Source organism: Gavia stellata, chromosome 4 (assembly GCF_030936135.1).
Source record: "Gavia stellata isolate bGavSte3 chromosome 4, bGavSte3.hap2, whole genome shotgun sequence".
NCBI classification, from domain to species: domain Eukaryota; kingdom Metazoa; phylum Chordata; class Aves; order Gaviiformes; family Gaviidae; genus Gavia; species Gavia stellata.
Window position 1 is genome coordinate 3,665,638 of NC_082597.1, and position 14,601 is coordinate 3,680,238.

Genomic DNA, 14,601 nt, shown 5'->3' on the forward strand with positions numbered 1-14,601 from the left:
TCACATACTGAAAGTGCTTTTTCTCTGTATTGACTCTGAAATCATGCTGTAATGTCTAACTCAGATGTGCATGTCGAATATTTGGTAAGAGGAATCCCACCCATGGAGACGGGCTGTTCTGTGAGCTTTGAGGATGGACCTGCACTGGGGTTTGGGATGGGGTTGTTTGATTCCAGTCTGATACTCCTTGAATGGACTCATCTGACTGCAAGGCTTGGAGGAAAAGGGCTACTGTCAGAAACAGAAACTGAAATGTAATGAATCTATTTATTGATCTACTGTGACAGGGAGGAAATTGTGCAAATTGGTGAGCAAATTTTGATGGGAGGATTTGGACAGTGGTCTAGGGAAAGGGCAATAGCTTTCAATGCTTAGATTAGCATGTGAGTTTGGCAGTTTGTCTTGTCAGTTGAGCATGCCACATACCAATACCAAATCTCTGCCCTTTGCAGGCTTTATAAGTGAGTTGGTCCTTGTATCTTAGAATAGATGGGAAAACTAGTTACTGCTGCATCCTCACCTTACATGGGTGCTAGGTTGTTCCTTGGCCACTGAAGATGCTCTTCAAGTCATCAATGTCATGTTACAGGAATGGTTACCTTGAAACTCTTTTACCTGGTCAGATGCGCTTAGGTTTGGTTTCATTTCTCATTGTGGACATTGTTAACTTTATAGAGCTCATCCCAAAATGCTTAGAGTATTCAGGGCTTGAGAGGACCTTGTGGATGGAAATTAGGTATTTCCAGACATTCACTTTTGTCCTGTCCAAGACATAAGGGTTACATCTAGGTGGCTTTGGCCAGGACCCACTGAGGAACAGCCTACAAGCTGGTGCGAGGGCAAAACAGACGTCTTCTCAGAGGTTATGATTGGGGCCAGAATAAATTCTAGGAGATGGTGGGGTCACAGAGATTCATGTCCCCAGCAAGGGCTGTGGTGGTGAGGAGCAAGAGCAGCTGGAAAACTTTTCATTAATTCATGACTCTGCTCTATAGTATCTTCTGCTGGCTCCAACCCTTTCTCCCTGGGCGAGTTTCTTCCTCCTGCAACCTAGAGAGGAAATCCCAGTAGGTGCCTGAGCTGAGGCATGGGAGGCCTGGGATTAATGTGTATGCAAGCAGGCTGGAGGCAGACTGCTTAACTGAGAGTCAGTGGGATGAAGGACAAGGCTAGCCACCAGACTGGGATGTGGGGGATGTTTTCACTAGCTGCTGTGGGACCTGGGAAGGTGAGGGAGAGCTCCTCATAAAAGAGAAAGAAAAAGGTTCAATTACATGCTGCAATGGTGCCAGTTGCAATGGTAGGCGGAAGCATGTAGCCCTGGAATCTTGACTGCATTTCTGCCTGGCAGCAAGATTTAGCACTTTGTGCAGGGCCTGCTGTGCCTCTCTGTGACAAAGCTCAGCTGGGGTGGAGTGATGGGTCTCATCACTGTGTCACGATCCTTCAAGCTCTTTGCTAGTGTTCCCCTACCACAGTGCAGTCCTAAAAGCCTTCTTTTCATACCTCAAGCTAGTCAGCAATGCTTTTCCTCCTGCCACTCAAACTTATCCTACTCTACAAATAGGCTTGAACAACCTTGTAGTAGCCTTGAGCGAGTAGTACCCAGTGGGATTACTGTTGGGAGTGGTGTTCATGTTGTAAAAAAGGGCTCCTAACAGACTTGCTTCAGCAGAGCGTTTTGTTGGGCTTGCAGCAGTACTGCCTGCAGGGTTTCTTTCTGGCTGTTAAAAACAAAGTCCTCGCACAGCAGCTTGTTCCAGAGGCTGGTAGCAGCCCTGGGAACCTCCAGGAGTGCACGGAGAGCAGAAAGCTATGTTCAGCTCCCTGTCCCACTGGTGAGGATCTGCGGTCACCCTGCCAATGTGTGGCTCGGAGATGAGCTGTAAAGAGCATTGGTCAGGATCTGTGGTTTTTTGGTTTTTTTTTTTTTTTTTTCCTGTCCCAGTGACTTCCAAAACCAGTTTTCTCTGTTTGAAGCGTCAAAAGCAAATTGTGACTCTGATTTCATTCCCACTGTCGTGACTGCTGCTGTGCCAGAGGTCTGGGTCAGATGTTCCTTGTCCCATTATGAGGTTAGGACCCATCAGACCATAACCATGAGCTGTGTGTCCTGTTTGCGTTTTGGGACTAAGTGTCATCAGGGCAGTCCAGCACAACACAGCTGTTTGGGACAGGGAATGGAAAACCCAGGATGAACCCCAAACTGCTATGTAGCCAGGACACTGGGACTGGTGAGATTTGTCTCACCAGAAGTGAGTTTGGTTGGGTTCATGGTTACTCTACCAACAAAGGTGCTTCCATATGGAATTTCAGGTGTTTTTTAGCCATTCTCGATGCAAGTGCTTCATGTCCTGTTTAACTTGAGAGACAAGGGGACGTACTCATTCAGCCTTAATCAGGGAGGTGATGGAGTTTCTCTGTGTTCCTCCTTGTTCAGCAGTTTCAATGTGACTTTTTCCTGCCTTGCCTCTAGGCTCGTGTAGGAGGGATGGAGTTCTCCCCAGGGATGGTCTACATCTCTCCAGACAGCCCTCTCAGCTTGCCAGCTATTGTCAGCATTGCAGTGGCCGGTGGCCTGCTCATCATCTTCATCGTGGCTGTGTTGATTGCGTACAAGCGTAAATCCAGAGAAAGCGACCTCACCCTCAAGCGTCTGCAGATGCAGATGGACAACCTGGAGTCCAGGGTGGCACTGGAGTGCAAAGAAGGTAGGATGAGGAAGGAAGGCTGACACTCTGTCAGTGTCGGTAGAAGAGAGAGATCCAGCCACAAAGCTTTGAGCCAAAATATCACCAAGGAACAGGAATGTTGAACCCTGTGGGTCTGGCTCAAGCCTGGATCTAATCTGACTTTGCCTATTTTCCCTAAGTCGAACCTTCCTCCACCCTGTCCAAGCTGTATTTGCTAACTCACAGTCCAGGGAGAGCCTTGGTACATGTCCCTGGGGAAAGGCTGTGTTGTAGGAAAGGTGAGAGTGTTCTTGTCCACCTTCTTCTTCCTCTCCACATGTTGCTTATCCACTTGTACCTTAGTCTCATGCACGTGGGTCTCAGGGCTTTTCCCATCACAGTGAGGGAGGTCTGGACTGTCATTGCTACATAGAATCATAGAATCGTTTAGGTTGGAAAAGACTTTTAAGCTCATCAACTCCAACCGTAAACCTAACCCTGCTAAGTTCACCTAAATCATGTCCCTAAGCGCCTCATCCACACGTCTTTTAAAAACCTCCAGGGATGGTGACTCCACCACCTCCCTGGGCAGCCTCTTCCAATGTCTGACAACCCTTTCAGTGAAGAAGTTTTTCCTAATATCCCATCTAAATGTCCCCTGGCGCAACATTTCCTCTTGTCCTATCACTTGTCACTTGGGAGAAGAGACCAGCACCCACCTTGCTACAACCTCCTTTCAGGTAGTTGTAGAGAGCGATGAGGTCTCCCCTCAGCCTCCTCTTCTCCAGTCTGAACAACCCCAGCTCCCTCAGCCGCTCCTCATCAGACTTGTACTCCAGACCCCTCACCAGCTTCGTTGCCCTTCTCTGGATATGCTCGAGCACCTCAATGTCTTTATTGTAATGAGTCGTTCTTTTTTTGTGTCAGCCTTTGCAGAGCTACAGACAGATATTCACGAACTGACAAGCGATCTGGATGGAGCTGGGATCCCCTTCCTCGATTACCGAACCTATACCATGAGGGTGCTTTTCCCTGGCATTGAAGACCATCCAGTCCTGAGGGATCTGGAGGTAAGAAATCAACATCTCCTGCTTCTGGCTTCTCTCATGCCTCCCTGTTCTGTCCTGAACGCAAGAGATGTTGTGTCAGTGGTGGGGACGTAATGGCTTACAATGCTGTGTCCTACCAAGGATGAAACATTACCTCATTAAAAATCCAGGTTGAAAGGGGAAGATGATTGCTGCTATCTTAGATGTTAAATTCTGTTTGATAACTCATCTATTTGGAAGAGTCTCATAGATGTATGTGCATTAAGTCTACTTTTTTAAGCTCCTCTTTGGTCTTCATCCTGCTGGGGTTTGATTTTTAGACTGGATTTATTAGTTACAGATGTGCAGGGCTGAGGAAAAAAGTTGTATTATAGAGCAGCAAAGCTGCCTGTGTCACTCCAGCTTTGCACAACACTGGCACTACCAAGAAGTCTTTTTCCCTGGTAACACCTATAGAAATAACTGCATTCACTGAAGGAGGTTCATCTTTGCTGCACTCTGCGGTTTGCAGGAAAGTCAGAAAACCACAGCACCAGTCTTCCCATACCCTGCCCATATCTGCCTCCTCTACCCCGACTCTCCAGACCACAGCGGTGGGAGGACAGTGAGACGTTGCCCAGCACTGTTGGGGTCTGCACACAGCCTGCAGTACCTCACTGGTGACAATGAGTTTGATGGGACCCCAGGTGAGGTCTGCCCATGCTGCAAAACTCCTTCAGGCTTTGGCAGATGGGCAGGCTCTGCTCTAGGGATACCTGGGCTAGAGAAGCAGGGGATACACCATGGCCAAGACCAGGGAGGTCATTGGATGAGCTCTCTGCGAAGTCTTTGGCAAGCTCTCAGCTTCAGAGAGGGTCTGGCATGGGCTGGTGAGATTGCTGGAGGCCAAGACTGGGGTTAGCTGGCAGAGAGGAGGAACAGGAGCTGGCGCAGGCAATACCATGCTTGGCTGGCTGTGTAATCAGAGGTGCCTGCTTGTCTTTGCTCCTTCCCTTCAGGAAAGCCAAAATTCATCAAACTGTGTGGAGAGAACCATGAAAAAAACCTGATCTGTCAGCAACAAGGACTTGTGGGATTGAGTAGGAGACTGAGTTACACATTGACTACTGTAGATATTCACCGTTGGGGTGCAGGTAAAGTGGCCTTGAGCTGCTTTCCCTCAGGAAGAGTAGCTCAGCAGCTTCACCAAACGAGCACAAGAAACGAGGGATGATGAATATCTCTCTCTAACATACGTATACACACACACAAACACTTTCATCATACCCACAGCCATTTACAATCCCTACATTCGTTAACCTCTGCCAGCTGACCGCGGAAGAGCATCTGACCCCTCTAGAGGTTTTAGCATGGATGCTCCCATATGCAGATACATACAGAGAGACACAGAGCTAATGTTTCAATCTGCCACCTTTGATCTCTTCTTCCTTTCATTTCATTCATCTTTTTTTTTCCCCTTAATCCTCTGTAAAGCTTCCACAGCTCTTTCAGTGTCAAAATCTTTGGCTACCAACATATCAGGAAAGTCAGTTCCCATTGTGCTCCCTTCTCTGTAGCACCTAGAAGGAGTTGTTATTAATTGCAAAAGGCCCCAGCATAGATCCCGCAGTGAGCAGGTCTTACTTATTTCCAGTTCATTTGCTAATTAACTGCTTCCAGATGCAGTACAAAATACTTTTCTTGTTATTTTTTTAATTCTCCATAATAACCCAGGGATAGACAATATTAAATGTTCAGGCAAGTGTGTTAAAAATAATTATTGGCAGGATGGGTGGTAGTGGTTGGTTAGTTGGTTGTCTCAAGCTATTTACTAAGCAAGTAAGTCATTTATTTGCTGTGTGCAAAAAGACTTAAGAGCTCTAATTTCCACAATGAAAAAGTAATGACTCTTTAAGGGGCCTTGCATTACTTGGTTGTTTAAGCATGCCAACTTGTTTCGGATTAAAGTGCCAAATCTGGTTGGTTATTAATAGATACATGCCTCAGCGACATGTGTTGCTCTGTGTTGAGACCCTCCAGCTTTCAGGGAAGCTTTTTCAAGGGCTGAAACAGCTTCAGCAACACGGAGGAAAGAGTCTGGGGTTCTCTGTTTAGATTCCATTTTCACCTAGAGCCAGAAGGACCAGAAAGGATAAAGCCCAATGTAGACTGTGGAGTCCAGGGTCCATTGTTGAGGTTCTAAATTGTTCCATATCAAAACTAGCTCACCAGCCTCTCACAGCTGAGAAATATATTGGAGACTTATCAACCTCTCTGTCTCCAAACCATCTCACCTCCTAAGCCCAGGGGTCCTACTGCAGTGGGACCTCTTAAGACAGGTCCCAACTCAGGGTGTCCTCTCACACCTTCATCTATCTAGTTCTTCAAACCAAGGCCCAGCTGCATGCTCACCATCTCAGCCACTGCCTCACTGCATCTCTTCATCACCTCAAAACCTGACCCCCGGCTCTCTTCCCCATTCACTTTCTTGCTGCCTCTCCCAGCTTCTTAAAGCTGAACCCCGCATCTCTGTACGCAGGTTTCTTGCAGGGATGAAAAAGAGGTGTTTGGTGGAGATAGAGTGAGACTTCAGTCTGACTACAATAAAAATACAATATGGCCAGGCGTTAGCAATCTCTTTTTGATGTACTGTTCAGGGAGGGGAACACAGGATTGGAAAGTAATCATCTGGCTGTGGCTAGGAGGTGTCTCAGGCTTCCTAATAATCAGATGACATATGGAGTCTCTCTTCCTTTGTACAGGACTATCCTGTGATGCAGAAAGAAGGAGACACCTGCCTGCTAGATGCAAGACTTATTTTTTTCAATTCTCTTGTTTGAAGCAGCGTTTCCCTTTTCCCTGTCTCAGAACCAACTTCTGCTTGATGTCAAAGTGTATAGTTGGAGGAGCTGGAGGGATGAGGGCAGAGAGGTAGCAAAGGGTGTGTGTCTGAGCGCGGGCAGTGACTGAAAGGTATAAACACCATTTCTTCTTGTACAGGTCCCTGGCTATAGGCAGGAACGGGTGGAGAAAGGCCTGAAGCTTTTTGCCCAGCTCATCAACAACAAGGTTTTCCTGCTGTCCTTCATCCGTACACTGGAGTCCCAGCGCAGCTTCTCCATGCGGGATCGTGGTAATGTGGCCTCGCTGATCATGACAGTGCTGCAGAGCAAGCTGGAGTACGCTACTGATGTCCTCAAACAGCTCTTGGCCGACCTCATAGACAAAAATCTGGAGAGCAAGAACCACCCCAAGCTGCTGCTCCGGAGGTAAGGGTGCCTGGGGCTGCAGTGAGCTGGGCTGGGCAGCTTGTGCCCCACTGTCTAACATAAGCATGCTAGTCATCTTTGGAGGAAAGGGGCAAATTTGCTTGATTTGCTTTGATTGCAGCAGGGTGTGAAATCAGGATGGTGTACAGCCACAGTTCACGTGACCCCATAGGGCTGGCACGAAGCTGTTTGCAGAGAGGGGTGAAGAAGGAAAGTAGGGCTGAATGAAGACTGAATGACTTTCCCACTGTGGTTTCCTTCTCATTTAAGATTCCCTGACAGAGCATTCATTTCAGCAAATATGTCTGTAGACCTTGGTCCATCTCCTCCTTAACCAAATAGTCAATGATTAAAAGTTACAGAACTGGACTACCTCTGGATTTTAATGTGGATCTTCCGGAAAGCTTCATAAGGGCAGCAAGAGCCCATGCCTCCTAATCCTTATTTTGGACTCTTTGTGTGCTTAAGATGTTCATTTATGCTTATGTTTCCTTTTAACCTGGAAACTGCAGTTGCACTGTGTAGGACCTACGAGTATATCACGTAGAACAGGCTGTATTACATCCCTGGTGAGTCAGTCAGTCAGCTGCTGCCTTCTCCTGCCTGGGATGTGGACTGTCCTGCTGTGTTTCTTGTTCATGAGTTAACTACAGAAATATGGAGAGTCTTCTGAAGCTGCAACGTGGGGTCTTCTGTCTCTCCCTGAGCACTGGCGCGGGGATCTTCTTGAAGCCAGTAGCAGAGCTGAGCAGGACAACAGAACTGGTTTCATATCAGGCACAAGTTTGGGTTGGTGCTTCTTGGCCAGGTCTAAGGTTTAACTACCAGGGTTGTACGGGAACCCTCAAATTAAAAATCTACTGCTTGGTAATTAATGTGCTTTCCCTGCCTAGGGAAATGTGGCCTTTTCTCCCTTTAGGATCATATTCATCCCCTTTTCATGGTCTGAACCAATCCTTCTGTTTCAAGCCAGGACCCTAAGAAAAATCAGGGGGAGTCTACTGGAGATGGATGGCCTTTGCCACTGCTCAGAGCCAATTCTGAGGAGCCTTCAGCTGATTGCGATGGACAGCTTGGGCAGGGAAGACATCTGTGTTGCCTGCTGGGAGGGTTTTCATCTGGCACACAGCCTACTAAGGAGAACCAGCAAAAAAAAGAGGAGAAGGCACTTCCTGACATTCAGGGTAGCAAAGCCAGGGGCAGAGACTGGACTTTGCTTTGGTGTCAGTTGAATCCCTGATGTGATTCAAGCCCTACAGCCTGGTTGGTGACCTCCCTCCAGCTGTCCCCAGGCTTCCTCTCTGTGCTTCTCCTCTGATGCTGGATGGCACTGCCTCCTTCTAACTGCCTACTCCCTTCATTTTCTCCTTTTTCTTCCCCTTTCTCCATCTCTTTATCTTCCCTGGTTGTTCATGCCTGTCTTCTCCCGAGCATCCCATCTTCCCTCTTTCTCCTTCTTCCAGCTCTTTTCTAACTCTAGTCCTCTTTATTGGAAAGGAAATGCGGCTTTTGGAAGGAGGCAAAACAAAGAAGGCACGTCCACTGTTCCAAGCGGTGAAAACACAAGAAGGCAGAGATGTGGTTTGTGCTCTGAGGTGGAGGTCCTGCACTAAGCAGCACTAGAACAGAGTCTACCAATGAACATTTGAACAGCTCAGTGCCTTGGGATTCATATGTTGGTGTGAGGTCCCCAGGCAATTATTTGGAGCAGCTGGATTCAACTTGATGCTTCTCCTCCCTCCCTGTGACTCTGTGGATGGAAGGGAATCTTTCAAAATCTTTCTGCAGTGTTGGTTTTGGGGGTATTTGACGAGGAAGGAGCTGGCTGGAATGATTTTCCCACCTTGCCTGTGTCCAGTGTTCATCCCACATGACATCTACAGCCTGGAAGAGATCAAAGTTTTCAGGACAGAGAGCAACAACACAATGAGATCTCAGTTCTTTTTCTCATGGTAATGCTAAGTTTGCATCATGTAATGGGTCCCAGGTGTCACACCAGGGAGCATTGGAAAGAGCATTTGTCTGGGCCACATTCCCTGAGAGGACCAGTCGGTCGACAGCCGGATGAATGTGAGCCAGCAGTGTGCCCAGGTGGCCAAGAAGGCCAACAGCATCCTGGCCTGTATCAGAAACAGTGTGGCCAGCAGGAGTAGGGAGGTGATCGTGCCCCTGTGCTGGTGAGGCCACACCTCGAATCCTGTGTTGAGTTTTGGGCCTCTCACTCCAAGAAGGACATTGAGGTGCTGGAGCGTGTCCAGAGAAGGGCGAGGAAGCTGGTGAGGGGTCTGGAGCACAAGTCTGATGAGGAGTGGCTGAGGGAACTGAGGTTGTTCAGTCTGGAGAAGAGGAGGCTGAGGGGAGACCTCATCGCTCTCTACAATTACCTGAAAGGGGGTTGCAGAGAGGTGGGTGTTGGTCTCTTCTCTCAAGTGACAAGTGACAGGACAAGAGGAAATGGCCTCAAGCTGCGCCAGGGGAGGTTTAGGCTGGATATTCGGAAAAATTTCTTTACTGAGAGAGTGGTGAGACACTGGAATAAGCTGCCCAGGGAGGTGGTAGAGTCACCCTCACTGGAGGTGTTCAAGGAATGTGTGGACGAGGCATTGTGGGATGTGGTTTAATGGGCATGGTGGTGTTAGTTGATGGTTGGACTTGATGATTTTACAGGTCTTTTCCAACCGTAGTGATTCTGTGACCTCAGACCATAAGTATGGAGATTGCTGGAATTGAGTATCATATCATGACCAATGGAGGACAGCAGCTAGGTGACCTTGACTGAGGGGAATGAATACAGGGCAAACAGAAGTCTGGTTTGGACAGGGGCAGTCTCCAGGCACAGACACAGCAATGATCACTGCAGGCAAAGAAAACGACAACATTAATCTGATAGTAAACTGGGACCGTATCACCTCTTTCTCTGGTTGCAAGCAATAATAGAGGAGCAACAGAAAACACCCTTATTATCATTCCTCCCCCCATCATCCCCACCATCTAAGTGAGATTTGCCCACAAGAACAGAGATATCCCTATGGAAACCAGGCTAAAGATCAACTGCATTTAGCTAGGAAAGGGACTGTCACTTGCTCTGTGGTGGTGTAACAGGGCACTGCTTTCAGGCAAGGTTGTTGACTGGTTCCTTGCATATAGCTCCAGTGATGCAAACCCTTCCCCTTGCAAGTCTCGTGCTCCAGAGGAAGCAAGATCAACTTTATGCTGAAGGACTAGGGAACCTAAAAAGCAAGCTGCAGTCCTAAGTGAGAACCCCTGGGTGGCTTTGGTGATAGCCAGGATAAGGAAGACCTACTTTAATTCATCCAGGCAGGAACTCTTGCTTTCTTCTTGAGCAACACCAGTGTATGTACTGGAGCCAACACAGGTTTATCCTGTGTTCCTGGTGTCCACACTTACAAGTCTCAGTCAGTCCTTCTGTAGGAAAAGTTCACCCTGAAGACTCAAGATGGATTTTTGTTTGGTTGCAGACAAAGTGTTCAAGGGCAAAAGGATGATCTCTGTCAATGCGCCACATTGACACATTGAGGAGTATAATCCCTCCCAAATGCCAGGGAGATAGTCAGTGCCAGATAACTACTCTCTGGTGATTTAGATCTGTCTGTCTTAAGTATTTTTATAGCCTTCATATGGCCTAAGACTGAGCTCCTCATATTTGACAAATTTATCCTCCCTGAACTCCTCTGAGAAGGTTCCCTCAAATGTTGTCATCTCCATTTCATTGATGGAGAAACTGAGAAACAGACAAACGGAGACTTCCCTAGTCACAGGAGAATTAACAGAGCGGTAAGGATTTGCCTGAAGGTTTCCTAAATCCAAAGCTAAAACAGAGAGCCTAGGACACACTTAATCCTGATGGTGTCATACCAGACTTTCCATGGGGCTCAGAGATCTGGACAGTGAGATGGACAAAGCTTTTGACTAGCCGTTTGATATGACCAACATGAATAACTCATTTCCAATTTGCTTTTTCTCCTGGGCTGATTTTAGGACAGAGTCTGTGGCTGAGAAAATGCTCACCAACTGGTTCACCTTCCTTCTGTACAAGTTCCTCAAGGTAAGAGGAGCAGCATGCCTGGACGGACAGCTGCTTTAACACATTTTTTCTTGGTGAGGTTTAGTTGGGAAAAAAACTTCTCAGATATAAAGGAAAAGGCTTTTTTCTCTTGAGGGAACTCACTGCCTAATGGGAGAGGGGCTGTTTTCTGATCCAGGGAGAACAAAGAGGGACAGTTCGTTAGAGAGGCAGCCTGTTGGTTTTACTCCTGTACAGACATGGGATCTAAGGGTCAGTGCTGAAACATGAAGGATTTCAGAGCCTGGTGGAGACATATATTGAAAATGCTCTCCTTTTTTACTAGCAGACTCAGATCTCCATCACGTGGTGACCCATATTTTCAATGCATAGTGGCTGGAGATGTCCTCCCACCCCAGTTCAGACCCAGTACTGAGGCCCACTGCCTTCATCATACTCAGTGCCTCCATCATAACTTGCTTTACTCACGCCATAACCAGATTGCTGCTTTGTTTAATTTAGGGCTGAGCTCAAGCTCTTCTTGGCATAAGGCTGCCTCAAGCCTGCCCTGGGCATGGCCATGCACCCTCTGAGTACAGAAGGCTGGATGCAAGACACCACATAAACCTGACTGCTGCATGCAGAACCCAACATGGGCTGAGGCTGTCGCTGTTTTGTATCCCAGAGGGAGGTAGCATTGGCTTTGCAGGGTGCTCATCAGCAAAAGGGTGGAAGGACTTGAGAAACCCCCTGAGCCCTCTCGTTCCTCCTGGAGGGTCTCCTTGGGGTGGTGTGTAGAAAAAAAAAAAAAGTCTTTCAGCCTTTGAGACCTGCCACTGACTGCTTGGTGATGGCAGTTTCCTCTTGGGGACCCACATTGAACCTCAAGCATGCTAATTGCCGAGGCACAAAACTCAGACCCAGCCTTTTTGGAAGGAGCTATGCTCTGCACCTCTCCCCCACTCCCATTGCAGTTGTTAGATATCCTTACACCTTACAGCCCCATTTGGATAGAATAGCCACCCTCTGCCTGGCAATTCAAGGCTTTACAAATCAATCCCATTCCCCTAAGCCTTCCCTAAGCACAACCAGTCCAAGGATGAACGCATGGGAAAGTTTTGAAGGTCCCTGGAAGGTAATTTCAGTGACTTCAATATCAGATTCCTGCTTTCAGCTGAAAGGAAAGGATATAAGGAGGTGACTCTCTAAAGCGCTGCTTTATAATAGGCTTTTTTCCCCCCACTCAGCTACTTGTCTTCTTGCCTTAGCCTGAACAGAGGCCTGATAAGGGCAAGAGACAGGCACACAGAAGCAATATGCTGCTGGCAGATAAGCTAATTAAGTGGGAGACAGGTGTAGGAACTGAGAAAGGGGACACTTTGCTTCAGATTATTAACTTGTTTTTGCTGGGATTTACACCACAGGAAAATGACCTCGCTCATTGAGTTGGGACACACTGCAAGAAGAGAGGGCAAGGTGGGGAGGAGGGGAGGAAGGATGGAGAGATGAAGGGGAAGGGAGGCAATAGAAGAAAGCACGAGGAGGGTTGGTGCATGGCAGCAAATGTGCAGAGGGAGGGCAGCAAGGGAGGAGAGGCTAGGAAAAGTGTGGGAAGAGGACTGCAGTGGGTGCAAATGATGGAAAGGAGAAATTAGGGTGAGGTGTGCTTTGCTGGCCCTGTCTGCGGGCTGCTTGTTGCTGTCCTGTGCTGGGCCCCACACATCTGACATCACCGATGCAACCATACAGATCCAGGGTCACATCTCCCCTGGGTCATGGAGCTGCTCCTGCCTGAGCATCCCTATTTGCCTCTAGCATGAAAGTGCTCAGGGAGATTGTGGACTCTGCCCAGACACCCAGGATGGGGCACCAGCAGTCCATCTGCCTTTCAGACCTGTCTCCAGGTCCTCTGGGACCCATCCCACCACCTGTTCCGGTGCAAAGCTCTGACCTGGTGGCAATCACTTGAACAGCTCCTACAAGCCTCTGCTAGCCCCAAAATTGGCAGGGAGCACTGACGCCTTTGTGCTGTGACAGGACACTCGAGAGGGCTGGTTGCACTCTGTAGAAGTGGAGTGTCACCTCTATTCCTGGGATGTATGGAACAGACTGATTCCCACTGATGCATCTGCCTTGAGTGCCTGGGGATGGCAAGCCATGGCACTCATTGAGATGCTACATAGATTGGGTTCTCACTTCTGACCTTCCTGTTTCACCTCATGGTTGTCTCTCACCCCTGCAGGAGTGTGCTGGCGAACCTCTGTTCTCCCTCTTCTGTGCCATCAAGCAGCAGATGGAGAAGGGTCCCATCGACTCCATCACTGGGGAGGCCCGGTACTCACTGAGTGAGGACAAGCTTATCCGACAGCAGATTGATTACAAGACACTGGTGAGTGCTCTGAGCACATACTGTGGGCTTTCTAGCCTCTTCTAGCAAAAGGGGATTTAGAGAAAAAAAGCCAGTGATGGGCATGCTGACCCTTTGGGACAATTCTTGCGACCCAGCAGGGTAACCCTGCTGAAGATTGACTAGTCATATACCCTAACACAGCAAGGTCTGTGGCTGAAGCATCTGCTAGCAAAGCATGTTTGCAAAGACGGATGCTTCCAAGTTATTTCTGTTGTGCCCTGCCCTATGCCCAGAGCATCTCCAGCTCCCCAGAGGCATTGCCTGTTCTCTGAAAGAATCTGCACTCATTGCAGGGTAGGCTGATAGTGCCAATCATTTACCTTGGATTAGGTGAGGTCCAGGAGCACTGGAAGACAAGCATGAACCTTGTGTCATGAATATGCTTGTGAATGTGAAGGCAATAGATATGGGCAATATTTACTCTGTTCTGTTACACAAAATACTTCCTAGTATCTACCCCTTTTCCCTGGAGTGATGCCCATCCTTCCAACATGCCTCTGAGTTCTAAGGTCAAAGGTACCAGCCTTCCTACAGCAGAAAGGTGGGGTTGTCACTGTAAGTTGTCACCACCCTGAGCTCTTCCCTGGCAGGAGTGTGATGTTCATACTGGGGTTTCTTCCTCCTCACTCTTGGGACCACCTGGGGGTATCTTCATCCCCCCTCTCCTCATCACCTGCTCCCTTCTCCCTGGTCCCCAGCACCAGTGACCGAGCTGCCCAGCACCCAGCCCGGGCACACAGAGCACTGGTGTTTGCTGGGCAGTGCCTGCCCGGGGTGGCAGCCCTCAGCCGTGCGGGGATGTCCCCAGTGCTGCGCTCAGGCAGGTCAGACAAGAGGCCTTTGGCCACTAGACCTTTCTGGTGACAGGGACACCCAACTCAGGGCATGGCAAGCCCATTGCCATCCTGAGACCTTGTTGTGTTGGGTCAGTGCAAAGCCTGTGACCTTCTGCTAGGGACAGCAAAAATAGTTTTTATGAGGCTATATTGCAAGGATCTTCTCTAGAATAATCCTTACCAGAAGAAAAAATCTCTTTCTCCAATGAAGATTTCACCATTGAGGAATATGTTAGAAGCACAGAGTGGAGGGACCTATTAGGTCTTCTCTAGAGCTAATGCAGCATTCCTCTTGAGCAAGCATAAGTCAAAGAAAAATGAACTTGATTTCACGATGTCAAGGGAAAGAAAATTAATCCCTG

At 48.3% G+C, this 14,601-nt stretch overlaps 1 protein-coding gene across 1 annotated transcript in view; it reads left to right on the forward strand.

The window, feature by feature from the left end:
* Nucleotides 1-14,601, forward strand: part of PLXNA4 (plexin A4) — a 425,661-nt gene that overhangs the window by 373,954 nt on the left and 37,106 nt on the right. The window contains exons 19-23 of the mRNA XM_059815912.1: nucleotides 2,477-2,711; nucleotides 3,600-3,742; nucleotides 6,701-6,969; nucleotides 10,969-11,035; nucleotides 13,236-13,382. Coding sequence (XP_059671895.1) covers nucleotides 2,477-2,711; nucleotides 3,600-3,742; nucleotides 6,701-6,969; nucleotides 10,969-11,035; nucleotides 13,236-13,382 — 861 coding nt within the window. The remainder of the gene's footprint in view (nucleotides 1-2,476; nucleotides 2,712-3,599; nucleotides 3,743-6,700; nucleotides 6,970-10,968; nucleotides 11,036-13,235; nucleotides 13,383-14,601) is intronic.